We start from the raw sequence: 26,664 nt of genomic DNA on the forward strand, positions 1-26,664 counted from the left end.
CTTCGTCTCTTCTACTCCTCTACTGACGGCGAAGAACGTACGGAGCATTACCCGCTTTTAGCTGCTGCGCGAATGTCTCGCATGAGACGCCTGAGTTTTTGCGATCCTTGAACCGCCATCAACAACGTCTGTTGATGGGTCGGTGCCCAATCGCTAGGGAAGGTGCTGTTGAGCCACCACTCCTCTATCCACCGGACAGGCACAGTCTCGTTGCCTCGTCCGAAGATCCCGAGAACCATCGACATCTCACCGCGCGCAATCTCCTCGTGGATCGCGTCGAGCGGGTGCCTGTAGTTGGCTTCCCGGCGGACACGCGCGTGGGCGAAGTCTTCCATGGTCATGACCTCGCCGTCCGAGGATTCGGCGATGAGCTCTCGGATGAGCTGCGCACTGGCCTTGATCGGCGCGTACTCCTCGGTTCCGATGGCATCGTAGTGGCCCAGAGAGGCGTCGTGTTCGATGAAGTTGTGTCGTGCAAGATCCGATAGTGTCAGCACGGAGTATTGCTCCAGCACGATGTGCCCGCCATATGTGAGGAGCATGGCCAAGGGCAGTGAGAGACTGTAACCCTCGCGCAGGGCGTGGACGTAGTCTTTCCGCGTGATGTTTCGTCCATCATGCGGCCTGTGCGGCTTGTAGTGAGTGGAGTTGACACTCTTCGCGAAGAACACTTACAGGAAGCCGTGATTCGCGAGCGCATTTAGGGCGGGACAGGGTGACCGACTGTCCGAAGACTTTGGCGGAACGAATGGATGCGCCTTCAACGAGAACTCGGGTATCTCATCTCTTGCCAGTTCGTCCACAGACAAGCTGTTATTCGAGATACATCAACACGCCCATCTATCCTGAGAGAACGTTGTCAACTTACATCAATCTGACAATCATGGCTATGACCGCGGTCACAAGGGCATATTTGATGAGCAATCCACTGAAACCCTTGGTTTTCACTGAAAAAGAGAACATGGTGGAAAGCAGCAAGCAATCGATGGAGACAATCGTTCTGACGGCCCTTATAAGCTGTGTGGTTCTCTATATATGTATCTGGTAATCAAACGCTGAGTGCCGAGCAGGCAAAGCCCGCTCATAATATCCTACCATCCGGCGCTGCTCAAACAAAGTTGAATAGATCTTTGATCTTGCCGCGTGGCTGATTCTGTAGTGTGGGCCGGAGCCTTCTCCCGCCGGTGGTCATGGTTGCGATGCACACAGCCATCGCCGAGTTCAAAACGCAGATCCTCGTCGCGTGCAATTGAGTCTCCGCATGTCCTCTGCAGCCTCTCGGACTGATGATTGATTTCAGTGTGATGAGATGCCATGTCATGATCATAGCGGACAGCGACAACGAGAGACGCCAAGTTACATTAATATCGCAATGTATCACGTGAGCACAATACTCACCTTAAACAGCTGGGGCGGGAGAGCCAAGGTTTCTTGTCTTCTTTTTCTTAGTGTGTGAAAAGGAACAACACGGCCGGTGCCTTAGAATCTCCCTTAAAGCTCCATCGGCGCAGGATGACCTTTCATCATTGCAGTTGCCGCATCCACATCCTCTGAGACGTGTCTGGTGCTCCGTGAGCGGTTGCCTGGAGTGCTTGACGAGATGCCTAGGGAACTTGAGCAAAGACATCCGCCTTGATAGGAATGTATCACCGAGCGGCCTAAATGCTGTGACGTAAAGAGACCGTCTGTTAGATGGCGCTCGTGATGACCGCCCTGACTGAAACCGGACCAGTGAATGGCAATACAATTATAGCGGCCGCGCGCGATCAATGCACAATACGGCTGTTGGAGGGTGACCGTACGCGTGCTCGTTGTCATGAATCATGTATGTGATGACTGATAACAATCGCAACCGCTGGAACTACCGGAGCACAACAGTAAGCGTGAAGCAGCGTCGATGCTGCGAGCATCTGGTAGGAGATTAACTTGTGCCGACCTGTCTATGTTATGCTCAAGCCCTAATATTGCTCCTTCGTGCGCTCAGGCATTACTTCCGATTGGCGAAAGGTCGGCGGGTAGCGGCGAGAATGCGATGTTTCGCTAGTAAAAGAACCACGTTCGTCGGCCGGAAGAACATAGAATCCCCTGAATACAGATTTCAATAACCCAATGGCGCTATTTGATTGGGTGCTGACGGGCGTTGTCGCAGATTGAGATAGCCGAATGCTGTGTATAGTAGCAGACTTTCCAAGAATACAGCGGACGTAGCTGTGTCATAAGAGAGATCTGGAGGCTGTCACGAAATTTGAAAGCGGCGAGAGCCGAAACGTTGGCACAAGGGTAGCATATGCATACGTCCCCGTATCTCCTTGACTGTTCTGTACCGGTAATCGCGATTCAGCGAGTACGAGCATGGTATTACGAGGACCCGCCGGAAGCTATGACCCTGTGCTCGAGAGATTGTGCGCTCCGATGGCAAACTGAGGTCTCAATATTATGAGAGAGTATCTGTATGAGAGCCAATCACGTAGTGTACAACACTTATCTTGATGCTCCAGCGGTCGGCTGTAACTTTCAACGAGAGGACTTGCTGTGCTGTATGACCGAAACACTTCAATGGAGGCGTTTCGCCGCAAGCACAGCATGTCGCGTTAGCGCAATCGGCGAAGAGAGCACCTTGGTCACTGATAAGAAAGATAGATCGCAGCAGTGGTAGGCACTGTTGATAAGGACATGACGTTTTCGGCTAGCTGTTCATATGCCATTCCACAGTGAGCCAAATAGTATGTGCTTGCTATCGTGTTTTCGCCTGCAATTTCGTGAACGCATGGCTAGATGGTGACGAGTCGCTCATGAATAAGCTAATTAACATTCAGGACAAATGTAACGCGTCGTCTATAGTCATCGAATTGAGGAAGGCAGATCTGTTGAAGCCAGCGAAGACATACGCAATACATTTTTGGCCAGACATCTTGCTGCAGCCCAACGAGCTAAGTTGTGTGACAAGATTGTGTGTGACATGCAACGCGGGCCGTGTCATATTGGCTCGTGATCCCTGCGTGTTGCCCGTCTCATCGAACATTCAAACGCTCACGCAAATATTGTTCGAGGTTCACTTTATGTCGGGAGGTTCGAACGTCCACACATTGATCGAGGTACGTATAACCATTTCTGATGAAGCCGGCGCCGTCGCTGTTGTTTTCGCGAGCACATCTGGTGAGCTATCAGCTGACGCCTTCGGTACCTCGCCGCAAGGGGCCTCGCAATCAATACAGAGCCGATTGGATAACAGCCGGTGACACCTGCGTACCGCATTTACGTCCATACCCAACATCGCTTGAGGTGCGCATTGAGTGACATATGCATCCATGGTGAAAGTTCCCATCCTATGGTGCAGACTACGTCTTCTATCATTCTACCTCCGATACCGCTGGTGCATATCGTGACCTACGCATATTCTTCCTATACACATCACGAATGTTCCAGCAGCAGAGAGGCACTCCAATTCGTATGCCTTTCGTGAAATAGCCAGGTACGTGTCTCATCGCCATTCTGTGGGTCCCAGCACAGAGAGAACCCTACTACTGCAGATTGAATTGTGTCGGCGGGCCTCGTGATTATCCCATCATTCCAACCACAAGCTGCGGACCTGGCGTACGAAGTTGATGCCGTATGTCGTTCCGTTACATCAATGCATTGACGGCAAGCTGCATTCCAATCAAACCTTCATCGCGCTACCAGAAGCCGCTTAATCTGAATTGAATCGAGCTCCTGATCCCTGCGTCGCGTCAAGGACCCTGCTATGACGTTTGGTGACATGGAGGTGTGCCGTATACGGACCAATTCAGCAGGGTCGCTTTGTTATAAGTGGAGAAGGATGCACAACTGCAGCCCCCAACGCCGCGCTCCCACCCAGCTCAACATTCTATCACGCTACATACAATGGACATGTCTGCTCCTCGACTCAGGCCACCCTTCCGTGTTGAACACACTGGTTCCTTCAAGCGGCCCGCTGATCTTATACGGCAGCACGAGTTGTTCAACCAGGGCAAATCCACGCTAGAGGAACTGCGCTCTGTCGAAGACCATGCCATAGAGGAGGCTATACAAATTCAACGAGCCGTAGGTATCAAGGCCATCAATGACGGCGAACTCAGAAGGTACGAGCCATAAGCGACATCGCTGGAAGGCGCCAGTCGCATCGTGCCTATCATAGGTATCACTTCTTTGAGGGTCTATTTGATAAACTGGAGGGCATGAAATACTTTCCGAATGGTTAGTCACGGAAGACATTGCCGCCACATGATCACTATACTGACATCGGCGTCGCAGTGCCGTCTGAATGGTTTGTGGTGAGTAGACATCTATGCTGCTCTTTCGACGACGGCTTAATACATGATGTGTGCATGCAGGATGGAGTTCCTACTGCAGTGGTGTTCAGAGGTGAGAATCACCGAGCCCCGCCGACGTATCTCTGCGTGGTGAGTTGTGCATCCTTAACATGCAGGTTTATACGTTATCTTGATTCATACCAAAAATAGTCCAAGCTGAGGCGCGTCAAGCCATGCTACCTTGACGAGTTTGAGGCACTCAAGAAGATGACGACCCCAGAGGTCTTAAAAATCCACTCAATGCGTTATTCGATGGTCATAATTAGTATCTCTAGGAGCACAAGTACTTGAAGATCACTATGCCGTCTCCGGAATTTTACCATCTGCGCTACGGGATGTTCGCATTTCCCAAGTCGGTGTACCAGAATGACGGTGAGCATGTTAGATCAGTCCAGTACGAACATATTGCTCATGAAGATGCATTAGAGGAGTACTTCGCGGACCTCATCGAAATCTACCGAGCTGAATTGGGTGACCTCTATGCTGCCGGCTGCAGTGCGTATAAGCATGGCTACCTATGGCAATGCCAGGCCTCATGTCGCATGCACAGGAAACGTCCAGATTGACTTCCCTCAGATCTCGTTCCTCTGCAACGAGAAAGCTCTGACTGCGATGGAGAAGCGCGGCATAGACCATGTCGCGCTAACCGATTTGTACTTGAAGGTAATGGGTGCGTGCATCGAGGGACGCCCTGATGACATGACCGTTGGCATACATGTGTGCAGGGGCAATTGGCATCACAACGTAAGCTCGGCGTGTCTGAAAGTCTTGCGGGTGCTGATCAAAGGTAAATTTCCAGGTAGAGCCTTGGAGTGAAGGAGGATACGACCGTATAGCCGAGAAGCTGTTTTCTGAGATCCCCGCGGATACATATTACGTATGCTTTATGGCATTGCCATGTCGATAGCTCACCGATGGAGATGCGCAGATCGAATATGATAACGAGCGTTCTGGGTCATTCGAGCCGCTGCGCTGGCTTCCGCGCAACAAGTCCGTCGTGCTAGGGATTGTGACCACTAAGTCTACCGAGGTCAGTTCAGTCCCATATCTCTCTGGTGTCGTTTGGTCATTTCTCATCTTGAACGTTTGCAGCTGGAATCCAAAGAAGAACTTATCCGCCGGGTTCATGAGGCGGCTGCGATAATCGCAAGTGGAGAGGAAAAACGCTCCATGGATGAAGCTCTGAATCAGTATGTCGCTGTTTATGTGGCTAACGTCACGAGAAACTGAAATACGTTTTCAGGATTTGTATCAGCCCTCAATGCGGCTTTGGATCGTTTTCGGAGGGATTTTCGTTCATGACTGAGGAAGACGTTGCCAAGAAGCTCAAGCTCGTGGTGGAGACAGCCAAGGAAATATGGCCTGATATGTGAAGTCTACGTGTCCTAATTGTCCCGATTGTTGTGTAACGGCCAGTTCGTGCCTATATTTACAAGCCTCTACCACAAGTCCGTAAGATATCATGCGCAGAGAGTGTACGATATTGATGTCGTAGGAATCGAGCCTAGCTGATATTCAAGGTATTGATTGTTAGTCTATGATGTGTATGGAGTTTATATGAGCAACTTGATGTACTTCACTTCAACGTGACAGGACGCGTGAGACGCGTACGTATGTCACTTCGTTTAAACTATGTGATCGCGTTTTTCAGAGACGGACACGTCACACTATTGTGACTCACACGATACTACGCCGCACGCGTTCTCGCCGATGCTTTTCGTCGTTCCCCAATTTCTAAGACCTCCTTAACGCCGCACTCACGTCCATCGCCATTGAACGGTGCGATATAGCGGTTATGTTTCTCTGTCTATGGACGGTCGCCGATACAGTGCCCTCGGCCGCGCGCCTCTGACACAAGAAGCAGTGTGGTCGAGCCTCTTTGAATTGGTAGATCCGAGCGGGAGTCGCAGGTTCTGTTATATACGCGTCGGCCATACGACTTCGATGGAGCTCGAGCTGCAGAGAGACGTACACGACGAGCATTTTTGCAAGCAGCCAGAAACGAGTGGATGCATGAACAACAGACGCACAACGCAGAAGCGAGGATACTGTGGGTACAATCCAGAGCACAATGCTCCCAGTGGACCACCGACATTTGCACATCGATTCGTCTGAATTCTGAGTCCTGTTGCCTTGTTAAATGCAGGATGGAGGTCGAAAGCGGATCAGGATGAATGGAGCAATCTTTGGTCATTGGTAGCCGCACTCGTCAAAGGTCCGATCGCTTCCAGATAGCCCCCACATAGGACGTGGCCTGACATGTGGGAGAATGGTGATGATTCAGGAATACGCTCGAGGTGGGTGACTAAGTGGTAACTCAGCCTGACGCACTTCTCAGATAATTTTGGAACCGATGTCAAGGGTTAACCGAAGCCAAGGGTAAAGCGTCGCGAGATATGTCCAGCGATCCCACCGACGTGAAGGAAAGCCATTTCGAAGAAGATTGCACAAGATTTAGTCGGGAACGATTGCAGGCCACTCCAGAGGGCCATAACTCGCGCTAATTGTTCATGAACGGACGAGACGAGAGTGAAGCGAGCAATCATAACGCTTCGGAGCCGGTATTACACAATAGGGTAAGAAGGGAGGATGTCGTCGGTGCTGAGTACAACTTGAACGTGGCCGGCTCATGGTCTGAGGGGCTTTTTGATTGGCGCCGCCTGTCTGAACCAAACGCCGTGTGATAGAGAATGCCTTTCGGTGCTTTGATCGTGGCACTTCCGATTTAATATGGCTTGTCAATAATGAAACTTGTTTATACGAACAAGAGTCTCTGCAACTCTGTGCATCATGATGGCTCATAATTTCTGTATGTTGTCAGTTTCACCGAACCCTCAAACAGCCCATGGGCCATCATGCATGCATTGTTTGAGTTTCACTTTATATCGGTATGTTTAAACGCGTTCCCTCATAATGCGAGAAAAGCTCATTGATCAAGGGTATAACCGTTTCTGATGGAGAGGCTGCCACCGCTGTTGTTTTCGTGAGCACAGCCGAAGCCCTTCTGGTGAGCTATCAGCTGACGCCTTCGGGACTTTACGAAGTGGATCTTCACAATTAATGCTCAACCGATTGGCTTGTAGCAGTCGGTGGGCCTTCGTACCGCATATATATCCAAACTCTACACCGCTTCAGGACCGCCTGAGGTACGCACTATAATGATGTTTGCATTCGCACTGAAAGTTCCCACACTGCCGCGTAGGCTAAGTTTTATCCCGCTCGGCCTCTGAGACGGCTAGTGCATATCGTGACCAGTGCGTATATTCCGTCTACACACATCATCGAACGTTCCAACAGCGGGAAGGCATTGTCTTCATATTCCTTTAGAGAAATAGCCGGGTACGCGCCGTGCCTCCATTCATTGGTCCTCAGCACAGACAGAACTCTACCCACGCACTACCGCTGCAGGTTGAATTGTATCGTCACTTGACGCGCCTCGTGATCGTACTATCCCCACAAGCTGCGCACTAACGTACGCGGTCAGTGCTGTATAACGTCCCTTCAAGTTAACGCGTTGACGGCAAGCTGCATGCTCATCAAATCATGCATCGCGCCCTCAGAAGCCGCTTAGTTTGAATTGATTTGAGCTGCTATTCCATGCGTCGCGTCTATTAGGATCCTGTTATGACGTTTAATGATATGGAGGCGTGCCGTATACGGACTAATTTAACAGGGTCACTTTATTATAAGTGGAGAAGGATGCACAGCTGCAACCCCAACACCACGCTCTCTACTTCGTCCTGAACGTTATATCACAGGACATACAATGGCAACGTCTGCTCCTCGTCTCAAACCACCCTTCCGTGCTGAGCACACTGGCTCCTTCAAACGACCCGCTGACCTTCTACGGCAACGCGAGTTATTCAGCCAAGGCAAATGCACGCTCGAGGAGCTGCGTTCTGTCGAAGACCATGCCATCAAGGAAGCTATACAGCTGCAGCGAGCTGCAGGTATGAAAGCCATCAATGATGGTGAACTCAGAAGGTACGAGCTTTGAGTAATATCGCTGGAAGGCGCCGGTCTCATCATGCCTATCATAGGTATCTTTTCTTTGAGGGTCTATTTGATAAACTGGAGGGCATGAAATACTTCCCGAATGGTTAGTCACAGAAGAGATTCTCGTTCGCATGACTATTATACTTACATGCGCATCGCAGTGCCGTCTGAATGGTTTGTGGTGAGTAGACACCCATGCTGGTCTTTCAATAATTGCTCCATACGTGATGCGCACACGCAGGATGAAGTTCCAAGTGCACAGCTGTTCAAAGGTGAGAATCACTCGGCCCCGCCGACGTATCTCTGCGTGGTGAGTTGTGTGCCCTATATATGTGGTTTATACGTCATCTTGATTCATCCTAACATAGTCCAAGCTGAGACGCGTCAAGCCATGCTACCTTGACGAGTTTGAGGCGCTCAAGAAGATGACGACGCCAGAGGTCTTTTGAGAATTCACTCAATGCATTATTCGATGGTCATGATCAGTATTTCTAGGAGCACAAGTACTTGAAGATCACTATGCCGTCTCCGGAATTCTACCATTTCCGTCACGGAATGTTCGCATTTCCCAAGTCGGTGTACCAGAATGACGGTGAGGATGTTAGATCAGTATAGCATGAACATATCGCTCATGACGATGCATTAGAGGAGTACTTCACGGACCTCGTCAAAATCTACCGGGCTGAATTGGGCGACCTCTATGCTGCGGGCTGCAGTGCGTATAAGCAGGGTCCGCTATGAAAATGCCGAATGCTGAAGGCCTCATATCACATGCACAGGAAACGTCCAGATTGACTTTCCTCAGCTCTCGTTCTTCTGCAATGAGAACGTTTTGGCTGCAATGGAGAAGCGGGGCATAGACCATGCCGCGCTACTCGATCTGTACTTGAAGGCACTGGGTGCGTGCATCGAGGGACGTCCTGATGACATGACCGTTGGCATACATGTATGCAGGGGCAATTGGCACATAAACGTAAGCCCGGCATGTCCGAACGTTATGCGGGTGCTGACCGAAGGTCAATCCCAGGTAGAGCCTTGGATCGAGGGTGGGTATGACCGTATAGCCGAGAAACTGTTCCGCGAGGTCCCCGCGGATACGTATTACGTATGCTTTATGGCACTACCATCTCGATAGCTCACCGATGGAGATGCGCAGGTCGAATATGATAACGAGCGCTCCGGGTCGTTCGAGCCGCTGCGCTGGCTTCCACGCAACAAGTCCGTCGTGCTAGGAATTGTGACCACTAAGTCGACTGAGGTCAGCTCCATCTCCTTTTTCAGTGGTAGAGTTTTGATGAATTCTCGTCTCGAACGTTTGCAGCTGGAACCGAAAGAAGAACTTATCCGCCGGGTTCATGAGGCGGCTGCGATAATCGCAAATGGAGACGAAAAACGCACAATGGACGAAGCCCTGAATCAGTATGTCACTGTTTATGTCATTAACGTCATGAGTTCCTGAAGTACTCCTTCAGGATTTGCATTAGTCCTCAATGCGGTTTTGGATCGTTTACGGAGGGGTTTTCGTTCATGACTCAGGAAGACGTTGCCAAGAAGCTCAAGCTCGTGGTGGAGACAGCAAAGGAAATTTGGCCTGATGCCTGAAATGTGCATGGTTCGTCTCATCCCGAATGTTGTGTAATGGCCAGTCCGTGCCTGAGCCTGTACCATAAGTCTGCCAGATATCATGCGCACAGAGCATTTGTATGCTATTGATGTTGTAGGAATCGAGCCGGGCTGATATTGATATTTATTATTAGTCTGATGTATATAGAGTTTATGAACAACTTGGTATACTGAATGCCGACCTCAACGTGACAGGACGCGTGAGACGCGTATGTCACTTCGTTTAAACCATGTGATCGCGTTTCGGGACGCGTCACATTGTGACGCCGCACGCGTTCTCGCCGACGCTTTCGTCGTTCCCCGACCTCCTTAATGCCGCGCGCACGTCTATCCCCCTCGGCGGCGCGATACATGCTCTGTCTGTGATCGCCGATGCTGGCAGCGCGTTAGGCCTCGCCGATACGTCGTCCCTTATTCATTTGCATGCTGTACCTCTGCATCGTGTTACGCAACAGAGTATGCAAACGCAAGCCGAATCCACACTCGACAGCGACCAACTCTACAGTCAGCTTGCTATTTTACATGGACACGGTATCAAAGAGCTCCACGAGCTGAATACAAATTTTGGACTCAGATTCCTGCAATACTCCATCGGTCTGGCTCTTTCTTGTGTTCCCCAGCGGCCCCAGCAGATGTTGGTGAAGAACGTCCATAGCCTGAGCGTTCTATGTCCTAACGATGTGATCACAATCCCCTCACGTCGTTATCCTTGCGTGATCAACGGCAGCACGCCTGTCATCGGACAAGTATCGAAGACAGCGGTCGTGAGCATTCCGTTGGACAGCGTCACAGATATCGTCATGATGGTTGGGCTGCTGGCAGGTATGACGAAGGCATCACGCGAGTATTTCTGTCGTGAGGGCAAGCGCATCAAAGCCAGACGCGAAATTGCCGTACGTGCATGCCGTATTTCATCTACAAGATGGCATACATTGACAGTACCAAACAAGGTGATGGAGCTGCTGGTCAGGCCAGACAAGTCAGATGAAAACTGGCGAACGGAACATCGGAGAAGAAGAATACAACACGTTGCGGTACTTTCCCGAGTCGTTCGTGGTGAAGGTAATGCAGGATGTGTCAGGCGCTGCGAGTATAAGGCTCGGTAAAGCGGCTCCTGTCATGCATTTACATGCCCGTGCAGGGCTCGCTGCAAGAGATCGGGACACTGCTGAAGGAGGGCATGGAGGGAAGGTGAGTGCACGTCTGGCTGTGCATGGTGAGTACGTAGGCTGAGGGCGAAGCGCATGGGTCAGTGCGTTCATAAACAGCTGATGATACGTTGAACAACAGCAGTCGAGCGGGTTATTGACTCATTTTGCATGCCATATGTGGATCCGCGCAAGATACAACGATCCGCTGTCTTTGGTATTGTGTTCTTGGAATATAACCGTTGTGCGTGGATAGCCACAGATGTTCAAATGAGTATGTTATTGTTGTGCCATCCTAAAAACCAATTCACAACTCATACTGCTGCACATGTTGGTCGCTCTCCCGGGCCTCCAATGCATCGTGCGCGCGTATATAAATGTGTTTCAAAAAGTCGCGCCCACGTGACCGCGATCATCTGTCGTACGAAGAGTACAAGATGTCAAGCGCTGATAGTCTCTGCGTGATAAATTGCGTTCGCCAGCTCGCGCAGATCCTCTTGGTACCTGGAATGTCGACCTCCCAGAGGGTGCTCGCGACGAAGTTCGCTGTCCTGGCAAATGCTTCCGACACGGCAAGCGTGCGGTGGGCTGACCACGATGAAGCGATCGAGAGTCAGCCGGCCTCCCACACCGCTCACTTGCCTCGTCACTGCATGTCGTCTCGCTCCCCTCCTTTTACAAGGAGATCAACTCGGAAGCTTCGCAGACTTGCAAGGTCCGCCAAGGATTAGCAGCCCAACATCACCCTAATTGCTAGGCGAGATGGAATCCGAAATTCATGTGCTGGCCGACATATTGAATCACTTCTCTATCTCGTTATACGGATGCAAGAGGCACGTTAATTACGTGTTACACCATTCACCACTAGCTGATCTCTCTTAGTCCACATCGTACAGATCGTGCTGTTGAACCGGTAAGGACAGCCCACACGAAGCACGCACTCACATTAACTTTGTGCTCGCAGTTTTCATCGAAATGCGGCTCAAGCTCGCCAGAATCTGCCAATCAAGATGTGCTGTCCATCAACCAGCTCCCTGCGGAGGTCTTAGCACATATCTTCCGTATGCTGTCCATGCCATCACACGCGTTCCCACCGACGCTCTCGTCATTCCCCGACTTAACCGATCTGCTCACTGCAGTGCACGTCTGCCGCCATTGGCGCGACGTCGCGGTTATGTTCCCTGACCTCTGGGCGGTCATTGATGCAGTGCACCCGGGACTCGTTGACACGACTCTCATCCGCTCGCGTGCTGTGCCACTCCGCGTAGCATTACGCGACAGAGTGTGCGAGTCAAGCATCGAGCCCATGCTCAATAACGACGACTTCCTGAAGCAACTTGGAAGCCTGTGCGGCGATATCGAAGAGCTCTATATTGAGCCGAAGTACAGCTACGGCCACGGTCTTCTCACGACATTCGACCGACCTGCCCCTCTCCTACGTTCCCTGACAATCGGGCGTGTGAGCATGTATCCTGATGAACGGCTCCCGCAAATGTTCGCAGGTAGCACGCCAAAGCTTGAACGCCTCACGCTTCGAGGATACGTCCGGTGGCCTGACAACGCCTTTAGCGACCTCACGCATTTGTGCTTGCACGACCAGTTTCAGCATGCGCGGCCATCATTAGCAGAGTTCCTCGATTTCCTGGATGCCTCTCCAAGGCTGGAGCAGCTCGTGCTGGTCGATGCCGGTCCTACGGTGTGGAATGCACAGGACGCAGAGATTGTCGGCGGCCGCGTGGTCTCCCTCCCTCGCCTGAAGTGTCTGGATATCGGATACTGGGATTCAGTACGCAGCGTTATGGAGTTCCTCTCGCACATGGATATATCCGACAGCGCGGCTCTGAACGTCTGGTCGAGGTCGTGTACCGTTGGCAGCAGCGGTAACTTCCTCAAATCAATCCTCCCTCCTGACCTGCGGCGCCTGGGACCACTTCGGAGCCTTACGACAATACGTGTCACCTCACGTACCCACATGCAGGGCTTACCCGGAACGCGTGGCATGGGCAATGGCGATGAGAATATACATGTTCTCTCCGCCCACAACGGAACCTTGCAGTTGCTCGGCGACTTCAACGTGCCGGAGGCCTTCCCGACGATACTAGATAGATTTGACCTCACGCATATGCAGACGCTCACGTTGTCCTCTGGCGAGGCGTTGCGCCTGTCGGAATCACAGTGGAAGCGCGTGCTCTCGAGCGTCCCTCGTCTGCGGACGCTCACAGTGCTTCCTGCGACGTCGAGCCTTCTCCTCCCACTTCTGGACCACAGCGAGCAAGCTTCTCCTGCAGCGCATCTGCTGTGTCCGGAGCTGGGATCAATTACCGTGATGGATGGCCGAGAGAGCACCATACCACTGCTCGTGCGACTCGCCGCTCAGCGGCTCAGGCAGGGACGGCCCTTGCAGAAGTTGTGTGTAGTGGGCGACGCGAGATCCGAGATCGCTGCTCTCGATGGGGATGCACAGATGCAGTTGTTGGGTTGCGTGACCGAAGTGGAGTATAAAGAGAGAGTAGCAGATGCTGTGCGGGCTGAGTCACCTCAATGGCCAAGTGCTGCTTATATCTGGGCAAGAGGTGCAAGTCAGGTAAGCGTATAGGTTGTTGGGCCCATTCCTTTTAGCTCTGCGATGTATGCTTCATGATGTATCAAACACAATGAATATAGTACAGCTAAGATGGTACAGCGGATGAGCACAGACGGAGAAAAGAGGACATGTGTGCTCTATGACAAAGGCCGATTTTCGGAGCCCGGAGGATTGAGTAACGTTTGCAGCTACAAACGATGACCTGGCGATGAGGGAATGCTCCTGCATCATAGGATCGACGATCGCTCACCTGCTCGAGATCAACCGATTGTGCTACACCATCCGGACCGTGGCCATTCTCTCCCGGCCCATGCTGCGAGGCTTCTCCAGACTGAGAACACATATCGCCGGTCAGTTTGCAGGAATCGACGCGTTCCGTAAAGCAACGAAATTCGCTCTGGTCACATACCTGCTCCAGCTTGCCCACCACGCTACCGGCCTTCTTCGTGCGCCCTCCTGCGACGGCCAAGGGCTCGTCGCGTGGGACGATGTCGATAAGGAAGTCAAACTGGTCCGACTTGCTCAGAGCCTTCGCGATATCTGCACGCGAGAGTGTGCGGCGCTTGTTCGAGTCGGCGATGATGAAGGCGCGAGCTGTGATCTCGGCGATGAAGACTGTATAACAGACGATAATGCATGAGTTGACAATAGAGACAGCGAGCGAGTAGCAGTATACGCACTTTCACAGGCCTTGCAGAAGAGTATGGGTGCTGCGGCATGATCAGAGGGTTACCCTCGCGTGTTACAAAAGTCTCTGAGACGCACCATCTGCTGCAATCATCTGAATGAAGCGTGTCAATGGTGCCTTGGTTGTCCTTCGTCTGCATGAAGCAGGTAAAAGGAGCATACCTTCACTTCCGGGTCACTCTTCATGACCTTCTTTATGCGGGCGAGGGGTAACGGCGGATGGCGATAGTCCGGGGTTTCCTGCTCGGCAGCATCGACCTGACGCTGCCAGAAGGAACGTAGAAAGTCTTGCAGAGGTTCGCCAGCCTGGACGAATGGTCTCTGATTGGGTGAAGACATGGCTTTCAAGTTTTGTATTCAAGCTTCAAGATCAGCGGCGCGGTTGATACACTAAGGAAGTAAGCAAGACTGGCCAATCCTGTCTCGTAAGCCGGCTTCAGTTCAACCTTAGTCTACATCGTAGTCGGAGTTTCAAACTGCTATACTGAACGCCTGCATGCGTCTCCCCTCTCACAGTCGAGCTTGACCGCACCTCACCATGTCCAACCCAATGAAAGCCTCGACGTCTTCGGCGCCCGTCGCTCACAACGCCCTCCCGCCTCCCTCTACCGCCTCTGCATCGCGCTCGTCTCGTATAGCGCCTCACTCGCACATCAAAGGCCTTGGCCTCACTCCCGAGGGTTTTGCGAATGCAGATGCCGCAGGGTTCATCGGACAGACGACCGCACGCGAAGTAAGTCGTTTTACAGATCGATTTCGAGACATGGGCAATTGAGCAGTCGGTAACACGCCGTCTCTAGGCCTGCGGAGTGGTTGTCGAGCTCGTCAAGTCGCGTAAGTTCTCTGGACGCGCTCTCCTGCTTGTCGGTGCGCCGGGTACAGGAAAAACCGCACTTGCCCTTGCCATCTCGCAAGAACTTGGTGCGAAGGTCCCATTTTGTCCTATGGTTGGCTCGGAAGTGTACAGCACGGAAGTGAAAAAGACGGAGGTCCTTGCAGAAGCATTCCGTCGCGCTATAGGCGCGTCTCCTCTCGTCTATGGCTCATTACCATTTCTCACGTATTTGATCACCAGGCTTGCGGATAAAGGAAACAAAAGAGGTATATGAGGGTGAAGTGACGGAGCTCTCGCCGGCGGAGTCCGAAAATCCTCTGAGCGGGTACGGAAAGACCGTCTCTCATGTCATTGTTGGGCTCAAGACAGTCAAGGGCACGAAGCAGCTGCGGCTGGACCCGAGCTTATACGAGGCTCTCCTCAAGGAGAAGATCGTGGTCGGTGATGTGATCTACGTCGAAGTAGGAACAGGTGCGGTGAAGGTACGTACGTGTGTTGATCATGTTCACCATCATCGTTGACTCTTGCTTGTAGCGGGTCGGACGCTCAGACGCATATGCATCATCTTATGATCTGGAGTCGGAGACATATGTACCTCTGCCAAAGGGCGAGGTGCACAAGCGCAAGGAGCTCGTGCAGGACGTGACGCTCGGTGATCTCGATGCGGCGAATGCGCGACCCCAGGGCGGCCAGGATATCATGAGCGTGATGGGCAGTCTCATGAAGAGCGGTCGAACAGAGGTGACGGAGAAGCTGCGCCGCGAGGTGAACAAGGTTGTCAAGAATTATGTCGACCAAGGCGTCGCCGAGGTCGTCCCGGGTGTGGTCTTCATCGATGAAGTGCATTCTCACATTTGCTAGGTGCTGGGCAGGAGCTGATGGGTCTTTCATCAGGTGCACATGCTTGATATTGAGTGCTTTACGTACCTCAATGCTCTGCTAGAGTCTCCCATGGCTCCAACAGTGATTCTCGCTACTAACCGGGGCAACTCACTCGTCCGGGGAACGATCGATATCGTGGCACCACATGGGATCCCAGTCGATCTTCTTGATAGGTCCGTTCGCACTTCTCGGAGGCAGCGACGGACAGGGTAATTGATATTGAGTACTCGTTCAATAGATGCCTCATCGTCAAAACGGACAGTTACACCCATGAAGAGATTGCGAAGGTCGTCCAACTCCGCGCTGGCGTCGAAGGTCTGCAACTTGGCCCCGGCGTCCTCGACAAACTTGCACAGCGCGGCGAGACGAGCTCACTCCGGTAAGTCATTATCAATACATCTTTGCATGGTCGATTCAGACATGTCGTGGTTCACCTCGCTCGCCATAGGTACGCACTGCAGCTCCTCACACCTGCCTCGATTCTCGCAGGTTTGGCTGGCCGCAAGCAGATCGAGCTGGAGGACGTCAACGAGATGGGTGAGCTCTTCATGGATGCGAAGACAAGCGCGGCGGTAATTGGCACGGAGGGCGGGTTCAATGCGGATAAGACGCTGTAATGCTTGCACGTGTGCGAGCGGATGGTGGTATGTAGCACCCGGTACGTGGGTAGCTTGGTGATTGGCGACGACAGCTGATTCAGTGCCGTTCCATCTGTCGCAGGTAGGGCGTGAATGCGAAGGAGCTTGAGCAAAATATCGACGGGCCTGGCATGGTCCGTCTGCTTCATACATAGCAGTACTGATCCCCGATGTATTAGATCCTCGAGGCGTGCAACATGACCCGCACGCTCAATTTAATGTGGATAAGCACGCTCGATTTAATTAAATTTTGCTGCTAGCGCGGTCCCTGAGCATTTGACTGGTGCTGGTATGAGCGGCTATGTCTATGTGCATGTCATGTTGGGTGTGGAAGTCGCTTTCTAGCGTGCAGTCTCGCTATGGCTGGAGGATCCGCGCCGACGGGCTCGGGCTCGGGCTTGGGCAACGCATTAGGTGTGTATTGATTTGTCTTGAGCTGTTGGTCGGGGCGATTACCTGGATCAAGTTATTTCGAGCAACTGCGCAAGTACCCTCACACTCGTTTCAGGTGCGTTTAGCTCGACACACGGTGCTTCTGACGATGCTCACCGGTATGACTCCATTCGGACATGCTCAAAGCACATAGCTCGCAATGGCCGAATGAGATCTGCCTTGGCTGTGCAGGCCGCTGCCTTAGAAGGAGCACAATCGAGATTGTCCTGCGATTCGGAGCGTTCTGCATTCATTCGCGCGGATCCAGGTTGTGTCGCTGCTTCTCTGATCCCACTGAGTCTTCCTCGCATTAATTTATAAGCGGCTCAGGACTGCATCGATCGGGACGCCATCAGCTACCGCCCTAGTTTCCATGACATGGCGAACGCCTGACGGCCAATTGGGGTCGCCTGCATGAAACGGTGACATTGTTCGATAGCACCGACCTACCAACGTGCGCGGTACTCCATCGGTGGTTCATTCCTTCTGTTCAAGTGGTAGGCAGGTGGGTGACCTCGAAATGCCGCCGTGAGCATTCTCATACCACCTGGCTCTGCTGATCTTGCCAGAAGAAGCTTCTTTTGTGAAGCTGCGCGGAGTTTTGCGGGGCCCATGCTTCACCTTCTTTACAATCTGGAGATGGGATATGTCCGCCGGATTAATGAGGACATCGCAATCAGGATGGCCAGGGATGGAAGACGTCCTGGGCGTCGAAGGCAGTCAGCCGACCCAGTCTGACCCCACGCACTTCCCACGACTCTCCGTCGACGGTGCTGGTGCCGCAGGGACCGCCCCGGCTGTGGGACTGGTGCAGTCGTGAATGGCTGGTCATCACGGCAGATGACTTCGCTGCGGTCGTCCGGATCTGGAGCAGTGCACTGATCATGACAGCGGAGAGACACTCATCGGATTGTGATACGAGGCTTGTGGGCAGTGAAATATTCTAGTGCTGACCCAGATCCGCCTCCGCCTCCTATCTCTCCAAATGCACCTATACACAAGGGCATTTGGATTGAACTCGTGTGCCGCGGCTGATCTCACATGTGTTCACAGCGAAGGTAGCCCAGGCTGGTCATGTCTCGCACGATCGGTTTCAGAATCATATCGAGGACCTTCTCGGATGACACAGGTACTATACATGCTCGTCTTGGCGACCAGCAAGGCATGCAGAGACATCGCACAACACTCTCATATCAGCGCCAAAACTTTCACCAAGGCATGTGCCAATGTACGTTCAGAATTGAATCATGGCGGGCCCGCGCGCGGTCGAACCTGCGCTTTGTCCAGGGGCGCCGCCACAGGCGAGCGCGACGTTTTATCTATCTTTGTGAACGTGGCGCCGAGGGACAGCATGGGCCACTCGCGCTAGGGCTTGCTTAGCAAGACGGAGAAGGAAGTCGCTTTCAAGCTTCTTGCGGCGGTCTATTCAGTCGAGCGTCCCGGATCGGGCAGGAGGGATCTTCTTCCGTATGCTAGGTGGGCCTTTCCCCCGCAAAAGATGATATTTTGAGCACTTCTGTGCTGATTGATTGGCACGCCCTACTCGGATCACGCTTGCGTTGCAGTCGTCCTCGTATATATATAGCCATGTAAAACGTTCTGCGCACCGGATTGCTCCTCCTTCATCCCTTAATGCGTAGACAACCTCTTCTAACATCTCCATGATCAACCGGACGCTCCCGTACTTTCTCGAGGACCGCACCGGCCTCTACACTGACTCGGACTACGACGACATCTACGACCGCCTCTTCCTGCGCGTCGACCGCCCAAAGCCCACCGAGTCTGCGCTCACAGTCTACAACACAGGGCGCCGTTCCTCGAGTCGGCGCAAGTCGCGACCAATATCTACGCAGCGCAACCTGGGTATCGTACTCGAATTCGGGACTCACGGTGCGCTGGGAAAGGTCACATTCGTGGACGCGGGGATCCATGTACCCATGGGCCAGTATCTGAAGAAAACATCCATGTTCGGGGGGTGAGTGGATCGATCTGGATGCATTTGGTGCTGCTGAGGCTGATGAGACGGACTGGTATTGTCAGATCGCTATCGCGGAAGTTTCGGGCGTCCGACGGACAAGAGTACAGGTGGATGTACAGAAACAGCAGCGAACACGAGTGGTGTGTGCGTGAACCATGGCTGTCATCTGATGACGAATGCTGACGCACTGATTGAACTAGTGCATGGACTGCAATGAGTGCATCGTCGCGCATTACGATCTGAAGCCGCCAGACAAGCCTGTTTTTAGCATGTCCGGGAACATTCTCACGGTATATGAGGAGTATGTTGGGCTCGCTGTTGGTACGTGCTCTTCTGTGATGATTGATGACCTCTCGCGTGATGCTTACATGAATTTGCTTGTTCGCTTCGTCCAGAGATCCTCGCATCTCTCATAATCATGCGCCATATTGAAGCACAAAAGCTCTGAGTGCGATTTGGCTTGCGAACAGAATTGCAACATGTACAATGTTAGGGTGCTTGACCTGGTTCAAAAAAGGCTGCCTCTCGGAACAGCGTGATTGATAATACAATCCCGCGGGGGGTCAAACAGTGACGGTGTACCATAGCCTTAGGTTGTCTAACAAACTCACTGCTCCGTAATTATATGACAAGGGCTATCGTTGTAGTACATACCCTGATACCATAGTTCTGCTCTTGCACATACTTATGCATATATTCAATGATCAACACACTCTGCCTGAGATTGCGAAACCCACCAGTCTGGTCCCAGATGTGCTTTGTCTGATGTGCCTCTTTGATGCTGCTGCCCTGATGTCATGAACAGCCATGGACATAGTACGTTACACTGACAGATAACTGATCTGATGTGGGCCACAGGGGATGGAAGATGAGTGCCACAACCTCAAGTGAGGAGAACCATGCATTGGATGTTCAAGTATCACAAATTATCATTCTGGCCTGCATGGCATTGATTGCAAAGTCATTGAGAATGATTAACATAACAATCTGCTGGACGCTGTATCACAACAGCCACGCCACATCTGTCACGACCGTCTGCCGCGCATGACGCTCGACGAGAAGGTGTCGCAACTGTGAGCCGTGCGGCGGTCAGGCACGCTAGCTACTAGCAGCTGACCTTTGCGCAGCATTCAAGACGATATCGACGGTTGAATGGACGCGGACCGCAACGGCGCCGCTGCGAAGTAACACGCATACCCACATATAGGGGATATCATTAGTTATAGTTGATATGCATGTTGATGCTGCTGCGTCACAACATTAAATGTGAAGCTTTTACAATTGACGAACAACGACCGGATCCACCACGATCACTGTAAGCACGAATGTTCTTTTCTCAAGGAGATCTATCAGCAAGAGGGAGAAGAGTATCGCATAATCGCGGTACGAACGAGCAAGCAATAACGGTGTAATATTAGTCAAACGTAGAGTGGTACTGAATGGAGGCATCGTCGCTGGTCGTAGATCTGCGCGGCAATCGCCGACCCCGCATTTCCGCCACGCGGCTCAAGCCTTGCGGTCGGGCACCGTCGTCTTTCTTTCCATTCATTGGCATAGCTATCCATTCACGCCAGTTGGATCAATTTTTGCAGAAATCTAGCGTGCAGCTGAGGATTCTTCAATTGAGGCCAGGAGCATGCATCATTTATGCTCCGTTCTATGTCTTGCTCTACTATTGCCATCGGTATTGGCAAAGCTGCCCATTCCGCCCGAGTTCAGACAGCCTCCAAGCGATGAAGTGGATGCGGTCGATCCGTACGTTTTCTGACCAACTAAACCACGATTAATGCTGTGCTGTGGCCCGATGTGTTAGATGCGCATCCGTATTCGTTGTCATTTCCTTTTGTCAAATTTTCGACTTGCTTTTGGCGAGCGAGCTGACGGGACGCGTTCGTATAGTTTGATTGGGAATGGAGGCGGGGATCCCAATGGTTCTGGAGGAATGATACCAAGCACTGCTCCTCCGTTCGGGATGACCCGCTGGACGGCGCAGACGACACAGAATTACGTGTCAGTCACGCCATACAACTACTCACACACGTCTATTCATGGATTTCAGGTGGGTCGTTTAGTACAGATCACCATTCGCGTTGGAAATCACTTCATTGCTTATATATGCCCTTTACTCTAGGGAACCCATCAACCCGCGATCTGGATGGGCGAGTCTGGTCAAGCAGTCGTAGTGCCGGGGGTTGGCACGGTCAAGAGCAACTTCGATGAGCGCGGTATGGAGATCGTCTATGACGAGAATGGTCGCAGCGAAGCTGTGAGCGCAAGTTATTACGCTGTGAACCTCGCCGTACCCGAGGAAGACGGCGGAGGAGTACTCAAAGCTGAAATGAGCGCAAGTGAGTATATGTTTCAACGCAGTTTTGGAAACACGTCGCGGCAAATGCTGCTGATTGTGCCGTTTTGAAGCGTGAGGTATTTTCCTCGCCGAACATGGCTCGGTGGTATTCTCTTTAATCAGCGTCGGCGACACGCCTAAACGCATCGCATCGTAGTCATCTTATGGCGCTCCGACGTGATGTCGGCTCTCCGGCAATTGGGATTGTTTTTGCACTATATGGAATACCGATTAACGAAAGAGCTATTTACATGTTTTGCCGCGGATCTTGTATTAGTCTCCGCACTCATTTCTGACGCGCGCAGAAGGTGTCTCCAAGGACCCGCGTACGACAACCCTGATGCATGCGATGACATTGACAGTTCTCCGATTTGTGCGCACAGGGTCGTCGAATGCGCCGAGATTATTTTGGCTCAAAAAGTGCAGCAACCATCTATTTCCAGAATAACCTCCGTTCCCAGAGGATTAAACCGCAGTCTGACTAACGCTCTTCCTCCACAGCCTCACGCGTCGGCCACCTCCGCTTCACCTTCCCCGTCGATACGTCACCATACATCCTCCTCGAGGCGACTCGCGCCGCCATCCTCGGCTCGCCCGCCTCGCCCAACGGCAGCTGGCCGACGTACCCCATTGGCTCCATCTCCGTGTACCCGCTGGGCACCAGCGCGTCTGCGCTACCAGAGATTTGCGGCCGTAACCCCGAGCGGCAAGACAGGATCCTCGGCCCGAGCCCGGCGCCATCGTTTGCGGGCCATTTTTGCGCGCGCTTCTCGGTCCCATTGGTCGCGTACGGGGTAGTACAGAACGGAAGCACCTCGGAGGATGCAGAGAGCGGCGAGGGATCACTGCTGTCTGCGTATGCGCGCTTTGCAGATGGCACGACGGTCGTGGACGTAAGGGTGGGCGTGTCGTTCATTAGCGAGGAAAAGGCGCGCGCGAGCTTGGAGAGGGAGGTTCCAGATGGGACGAGCCTCGAGGAGACGGCGAGTAGGACGCGGGGGGCGTGGGTGGAGAAATTGGGCAGGGTGAAGGTCGAGGGCGCGAGTGACGATCAGAGGGCGGTATTCTACACTGGGATTTTCCATACCCTTCAGGTAAGTGCAACAACGCACCACGTGTGCCTGCCTATTGAGTGGCTCATGCATTCAGTATCCATACGAGCAAGACGAGGACGGAGAATACTATTCGGGGTACGATGACAGCGTGCACGAGGGCGATTCATACACTGGGTACTCAATATGGGTGCGTCGCCTCATCATCATGGAATGTGCTATTATTGAAGTTGTCTGGTGCACTGCTAGGATACATACCGTGCCGAATGGGCATGGCAAATCCTGCTCGCTCCTGAACGAATTCCGGGAATGGTTAGGAGCATGCTACAGGACTACCAGCAGGTGAATGGTTGGCAGATCAAACAATCAGAGCTGCGTTGTACTGACAGCATATCGATTGCAGAGTGGCTGGCTGCCGATGTGGAAGAACATTGTGGGTAGGTGGCCCAAATATTTATCATCCGCTGTTCTCACCGCTTTTGATAGAGACGAACATCATGGTTGGTCGGCGGTCCGGCTCTACAGGAATATACGGGCTGACATCTAGCAGGTGGCCACGCATGCCGACTCGCTTGTTACTGAGGCTGTCATCAAGAATATCACTGGCTTCGATGTGGATTTGGCATATGAGGCGGTATATAAAGATGCGACCGTCCCGCCTGTTGACGATTGGACAATTTCGTGAGTCCCGTTTATGATATCACGTCGCATCTCCCGCCTAATCACGGCATGCCTTTAGTTACTATGATCGCGAAGAGGTAAGTTCCTTGAAGACGATATGCAAGGGACCCTCAATTCAATTGATATGTCTTAGGGAGTAGGATATGAAGTACGCGCGGGCTTGTCTTCTGTGTACGAAGAGAAGGGTTGGGTCGCGAACGACATACACTCTGAGGCTGCCTCGCGAACTCTGGACTATGCCTGTAAGCCACTCTGCTTCCTTCTCATTGCTATATTCACGAGCGATCACGCAGACGACGACTATGCCGTCTCGACCCTCGCTGAACACCTCGGCTACACCGAGAACGCGACCTTCTTCCGCAACCGCGCGCTCACCGCTCCATTCACCATCTTCAACTCCGACACGGGCTTCATGGAGGCTCGCGACGCGAATGACTCGTGGGCGGGCCAGGATCAGGGCTGGACCGAGGGTGATATGTGGGCGTATACCTTTGATGTGATACAGGATATTCCTGGGTTGGTTGAGCGCCGTGGGGGAAATGCATCTTTCGTAGCGTTTCTGGATGAGCATTTCGATGGAGGGCACAATGATCACACAAATGAGGTGGGTTGCTCTCTTGCTATGTGTACTTAATGAGAGGTCTCACGATTGGATACCACAGCCATCACATCATATTCCATACCTGTATGCACTCGCAGGTGCTGCGTCGAAATCCCAGGAGCGTATCCGCGAAGTGGCCCAATCGAACTATAATTCGTCCGTGAATGGGCTATCTGGTGTATGTCCCGCTCTTCTGGTTCAGAAGAGATGCGTAGTGATCGTAACTTCGATTGTAGAACGAAGATTGCGGACAGATGAGCGCGTGGTACATCTTCTCTGCATTGGGTTTCTACCCCGTGGACCCTGTATCGGCGGAGTACGCTGTCGGAACGTAAGTGATCTCATTATCTGCGCATCCTGAGCTCCAGTAATGAATCTAACTTGGCACATTCAGGCCGTTTTATGACAAGGTGACGATCGACCTCCCTAACGCGAATCGCCCACTCGTCATCACCTCCAAGGGCGCGCCATCGATGCCTTACGTCAAGTCGCTCACCGTCAATGGTGAATCGGTAGAGGTGCCGATGATCAGACACGAGCAGATTGTTTCGGGCGGAGAGATCGTGTTTGAGATGAGTGCGGAGCCTCAGGCGTGGGCGTCGGCGACGTTGGTGAGTGTCTTGCTGCGTTTGAGTTGTGGTCGCGTTCAGGCGGTTGAACCGGGACTTAGGTGGGTGGCGAGAGCACCTCTTCCGAGACTGATGAGAAAAAGAACGTGCATGACGAGCTTTAACCGATCTTGATGAGCGTCGTAAAGCCATCGTCTGGCGGAAACGCGGATATCCTGTCGGAAATATTGCATGACGGATCGGAGAGTCGAAGCTTTCCAAAAGCTATGCGATTGTACGATACGAGTTGAAAGTGCATGTTTCTTGAAAAGAAGTGTCTGTGGCTGTATCATGTACATCGCTACTGTTTGATTGGATGCAGTAGACGAATATCAATGCTACAAAAGCACTTAGAGTAACCTAAGCCGCATCAGGACGATGTTCCGTCCCACGACTCGCCCGCCAAGTCTCCGCTCCCTAGTCACCCAATAAGCTCAAAAACACCCACCACGATCAACACGACAGCTCACTTTCCGGTTCTTGGTACGCTGGTTCCTGATCCGCCTCGCAAACCACTCCTTCGACGTCTGTCCCGTCCGGAATATGCTCGCGTTCTCGGCTCTGGACACCGCGTCGGCGATCATGGGGCTCTGGTCTGTTAGGGCTTCGAGGAGGACGGAGTCGGATGGGCGGGTGAAGTAGACTAGGGACCAGCGCTCGAGGTGGGATTGTGCGCCGGGGGGAGGACTGATGTGCGGAATGGTCAGAGAAGGTTAATTGAAGGCGAGAGCGTGCGTAGAGGAACTTACACGACTCGGTGGAGGTTGGACCTGAGGATTCCACCGCTGAAGATGGTCATGGCGTCTCCTAGATTACAGATTGCGTGGCCCGGTATTGGCTATTTGAGGATCGGTCAGAGTGAAGCTTGCATGATTGTGAGTGGAGACATACCTTTACGTACTGCCATTTGTCAGTGCCTGGGGCCATTACTTGCAGGCCGCCCAGACGGTTGTGCAGGAACGACTGTGCGGTGGTGAGTGTCATGAAGTGCGGCTGCAGGATTGGATAAAATGCGTACTAATGAGCCGAAATCGGTGTGAGCACCGATAGCGGCCTTCTCCTCAGAGATCCCACCAGGACGAGGCGGGTTCTTGATGCACCTCGCCTCGCTCCCGCTCGTCTCCTCCATCGCATGCATACTCGCCAACGTGCCCTTCGGCAATCCAAGACGATCATTGAGTATCTCGAGGAGGGTGTCGTTCACCTCGAGCGACTTGCGAACGAACAGGGAGATGGTGGAGGCCATGCGGGCGGTGACGGTCGAGGGGTAGGTGCGGTGGATGGGCGTTGGGAAGGCGAGGACGTCGTCTTTGGAGACGTTGATGAACTCGACTGTGTCCAGCGTGCCGTTTTCGTCCGTCGCGTTCGCGCCTGCGGCTTTGTACCTGGTGGCGGGGGGTGTGAGCGAAGCAGTGTGGCGAATGCGTGAGCGACGGACCCGAAGGACATGCCCTCCTCGCCTTGCTCGAACTTGAGCTTCTCTTCGAGCGGCAAGGCCATCGTCTCGGCTCCCATGTCGAACATCCCGCTCGCCTCCTCGTCTACGCCGTGGTTCTTGAGACTGCCAGTGATGACGCCGTCAGCTCTCGATGGACCATACCGTAACTCGATGATTGCTTACTACCAGAATCCAAGCTCGGTAGCGGCCTTCCAGAGTGTGGCGATCTCTGCTTCGTCGCCTGCTTTCAGGAGAGCGTAGTCGATTATGAGGAGGGGGTGTGTTGGGACGTTGTCCGGGAAGGGGGGGAATGAGGTGAGACCTGGCATTGGCGGTTGGGTTGGTAGAAAGTGGTTGGTGAGAGTGGATGATCGGGTTCGAGGAATTGGCGATTGAGCTCCGGCTGTAACGACTTATATATGTTCTGAACGTGTCGTCATGCGATCAACCTGTGCCGCCGCACTCCGCGCCGAGCTTCGTTTCTTGAGAACTGCTCTCCGTGGTCTTCGCGAATTTGACGCGTGAGGATGCCTCACCTGTGGAGTCGATTACGCCGGGCGTGTGTCCGCCTACGGAATGAATAGAGAAAGAAGCTTCGGAGTACGGTCAAGAAGAACGCGCCATCGGATGGTATCACGTTTCGCATGAGCCTGAAGCGTACAGAGCTTTGAATTCGGAGGCGCTGTTTTCCAGGGAGATCAGGTAATTCAGTTCCGGACTTTATAACACGGCCCAGTCTGGGAGTGAGCGGAAGGCCTGCGGGTGGACAGTCGTCGGGGTTCGCAGAGAGAGTTGTACGTCAG

At 52.8% G+C, this 26,664-nt stretch overlaps 9 protein-coding genes across 9 annotated transcripts; 6 read left to right on the top strand and 3 right to left on the bottom strand.

Moving 5' to 3' along the window:
- Positions 1 to 47: 47 nt before the first annotated feature.
- On the bottom strand, positions 48 to 963 carry LAESUDRAFT_733734 (Cloroperoxidase; the record flags this gene model as incomplete). The annotated part of the gene is made up of 3 exons (XM_040910440.1): positions 48 to 624; positions 676 to 810; positions 869 to 963. The coding sequence occupies 3 exons, from the start codon at positions 961 to 963 to the stop codon at positions 48 to 50; spliced, it is 807 nt and encodes a 268-aa protein (XP_040770807.1).
- Positions 964 to 3,888: 2,925 nt separating this feature from the next.
- LAESUDRAFT_754280 (UROD/MetE-like protein) lies at positions 3,889 to 5,704 on the top strand (the record flags this gene model as incomplete). The annotated part of the gene is made up of 12 exons (XM_040911867.1): positions 3,889 to 4,100; positions 4,157 to 4,215; positions 4,273 to 4,292; positions 4,353 to 4,421; positions 4,482 to 4,553; positions 4,607 to 4,703; positions 4,758 to 4,826; positions 4,882 to 5,075; positions 5,131 to 5,208; positions 5,260 to 5,361; positions 5,424 to 5,521; positions 5,575 to 5,704. The coding sequence occupies 12 exons, from the start codon at positions 3,889 to 3,891 to the stop codon at positions 5,702 to 5,704; spliced, it is 1,200 nt and encodes a 399-aa protein (XP_040770808.1).
- Positions 5,705 to 8,053: 2,349 nt separating this feature from the next.
- On the top strand, positions 8,054 to 10,058 carry LAESUDRAFT_669775 (UROD/MetE-like protein). Its single transcript, XM_040905413.1, has 12 exons — positions 8,054 to 8,315; positions 8,372 to 8,430; positions 8,489 to 8,508; positions 8,569 to 8,637; positions 8,696 to 8,767; positions 8,823 to 8,919; positions 8,974 to 9,042; positions 9,107 to 9,300; positions 9,355 to 9,432; positions 9,484 to 9,585; positions 9,649 to 9,746; positions 9,800 to 10,058. The coding sequence occupies exons 1-12, from the start codon at positions 8,098 to 8,100 to the stop codon at positions 9,927 to 9,929; spliced, it is 1,206 nt and encodes a 401-aa protein (XP_040770809.1). The 5' UTR covers positions 8,054 to 8,097; the 3' UTR covers positions 9,930 to 10,058.
- A 2,325-nt stretch (positions 10,059 to 12,383) lies between these two features.
- LAESUDRAFT_719662 (uncharacterized protein) lies at positions 12,384 to 13,733 on the top strand. The gene has a single exon (XM_040907672.1). The coding sequence runs from the start codon at positions 12,405 to 12,407 to the stop codon at positions 13,692 to 13,694; it is 1,290 nt and encodes a 429-aa protein (XP_040770810.1). The 5' UTR covers positions 12,384 to 12,404; the 3' UTR covers positions 13,695 to 13,733.
- Positions 13,684 to 14,789, bottom strand: LAESUDRAFT_719663 (histone-fold-containing protein). Its single transcript, XM_040907673.1, has 6 exons — positions 14,532 to 14,789; positions 14,448 to 14,463; positions 14,363 to 14,392; positions 14,092 to 14,297; positions 13,933 to 14,013; positions 13,684 to 13,870 (listed from the first exon to the last, which is right to left on the bottom strand). Exons 1-6 carry the CDS (start codon positions 14,706 to 14,708, stop codon positions 13,820 to 13,822), a joined length of 561 nt encoding a protein of 186 aa, XP_040770811.1. The 5' UTR covers positions 14,709 to 14,789; the 3' UTR covers positions 13,684 to 13,819.
- A 64-nt stretch (positions 14,790 to 14,853) lies between these two features.
- On the top strand, positions 14,854 to 16,937 carry LAESUDRAFT_719664 (TIP49-domain-containing protein). The gene is made up of 8 exons (XM_040907674.1): positions 14,854 to 15,102; positions 15,170 to 15,389; positions 15,445 to 15,686; positions 15,739 to 16,044; positions 16,099 to 16,259; positions 16,325 to 16,465; positions 16,535 to 16,730; positions 16,807 to 16,937. The coding sequence occupies exons 1-7, from the start codon at positions 14,908 to 14,910 to the stop codon at positions 16,701 to 16,703; spliced, it is 1,434 nt and encodes a 477-aa protein (XP_040770812.1). The 5' UTR covers positions 14,854 to 14,907; the 3' UTR covers positions 16,704 to 16,730; positions 16,807 to 16,937.
- A 1,557-nt stretch (positions 16,938 to 18,494) lies between these two features.
- On the top strand, positions 18,495 to 19,834 carry LAESUDRAFT_808722 (uncharacterized protein). The gene is made up of 4 exons (XM_040914086.1): positions 18,495 to 19,131; positions 19,197 to 19,278; positions 19,335 to 19,455; positions 19,530 to 19,834. Exons 1-4 carry the CDS (start codon positions 18,818 to 18,820, stop codon positions 19,580 to 19,582), a joined length of 570 nt encoding a protein of 189 aa, XP_040770813.1. The 5' UTR covers positions 18,495 to 18,817; the 3' UTR covers positions 19,583 to 19,834.
- An 821-nt stretch (positions 19,835 to 20,655) lies between these two features.
- Positions 20,656 to 24,849, top strand: LAESUDRAFT_719667 (glycoside hydrolase family 92 protein). Its single transcript, XM_040907675.1, has 16 exons — positions 20,656 to 20,889; positions 21,034 to 21,193; positions 21,266 to 21,482; positions 21,983 to 22,575; positions 22,631 to 22,723; positions 22,783 to 22,875; positions 22,937 to 22,970; positions 23,020 to 23,033; positions 23,084 to 23,214; positions 23,273 to 23,291; positions 23,348 to 23,456; positions 23,508 to 23,818; positions 23,877 to 23,993; positions 24,052 to 24,146; positions 24,210 to 24,426; positions 24,486 to 24,849. Exons 1-16 carry the CDS (start codon positions 20,771 to 20,773, stop codon positions 24,546 to 24,548), a joined length of 2,385 nt encoding a protein of 794 aa, XP_040770814.1. The 5' UTR covers positions 20,656 to 20,770; the 3' UTR covers positions 24,549 to 24,849.
- LAESUDRAFT_639807 (Clavaminate synthase-like protein) lies at positions 24,784 to 26,190 on the bottom strand (the record flags this gene model as incomplete). The annotated part of the gene is made up of 7 exons (XM_040903559.1): positions 24,784 to 24,836; positions 24,866 to 25,110; positions 25,173 to 25,261; positions 25,315 to 25,386; positions 25,442 to 25,808; positions 25,862 to 25,984; positions 26,045 to 26,190. 7 exons carry the CDS (start codon positions 26,188 to 26,190, stop codon positions 24,784 to 24,786), a joined length of 1,095 nt encoding a protein of 364 aa, XP_040770815.1.
- Positions 26,191 to 26,664: the final 474 nt, after the last annotated feature.

Source organism: Laetiporus sulphureus, assembly GCF_001632365.1.
Source record: "Laetiporus sulphureus 93-53 unplaced genomic scaffold LAESUscaffold_1, whole genome shotgun sequence".
NCBI classification, from domain to species: Eukaryota; Fungi; Basidiomycota; class Agaricomycetes; order Polyporales; family Laetiporaceae; genus Laetiporus; species Laetiporus sulphureus.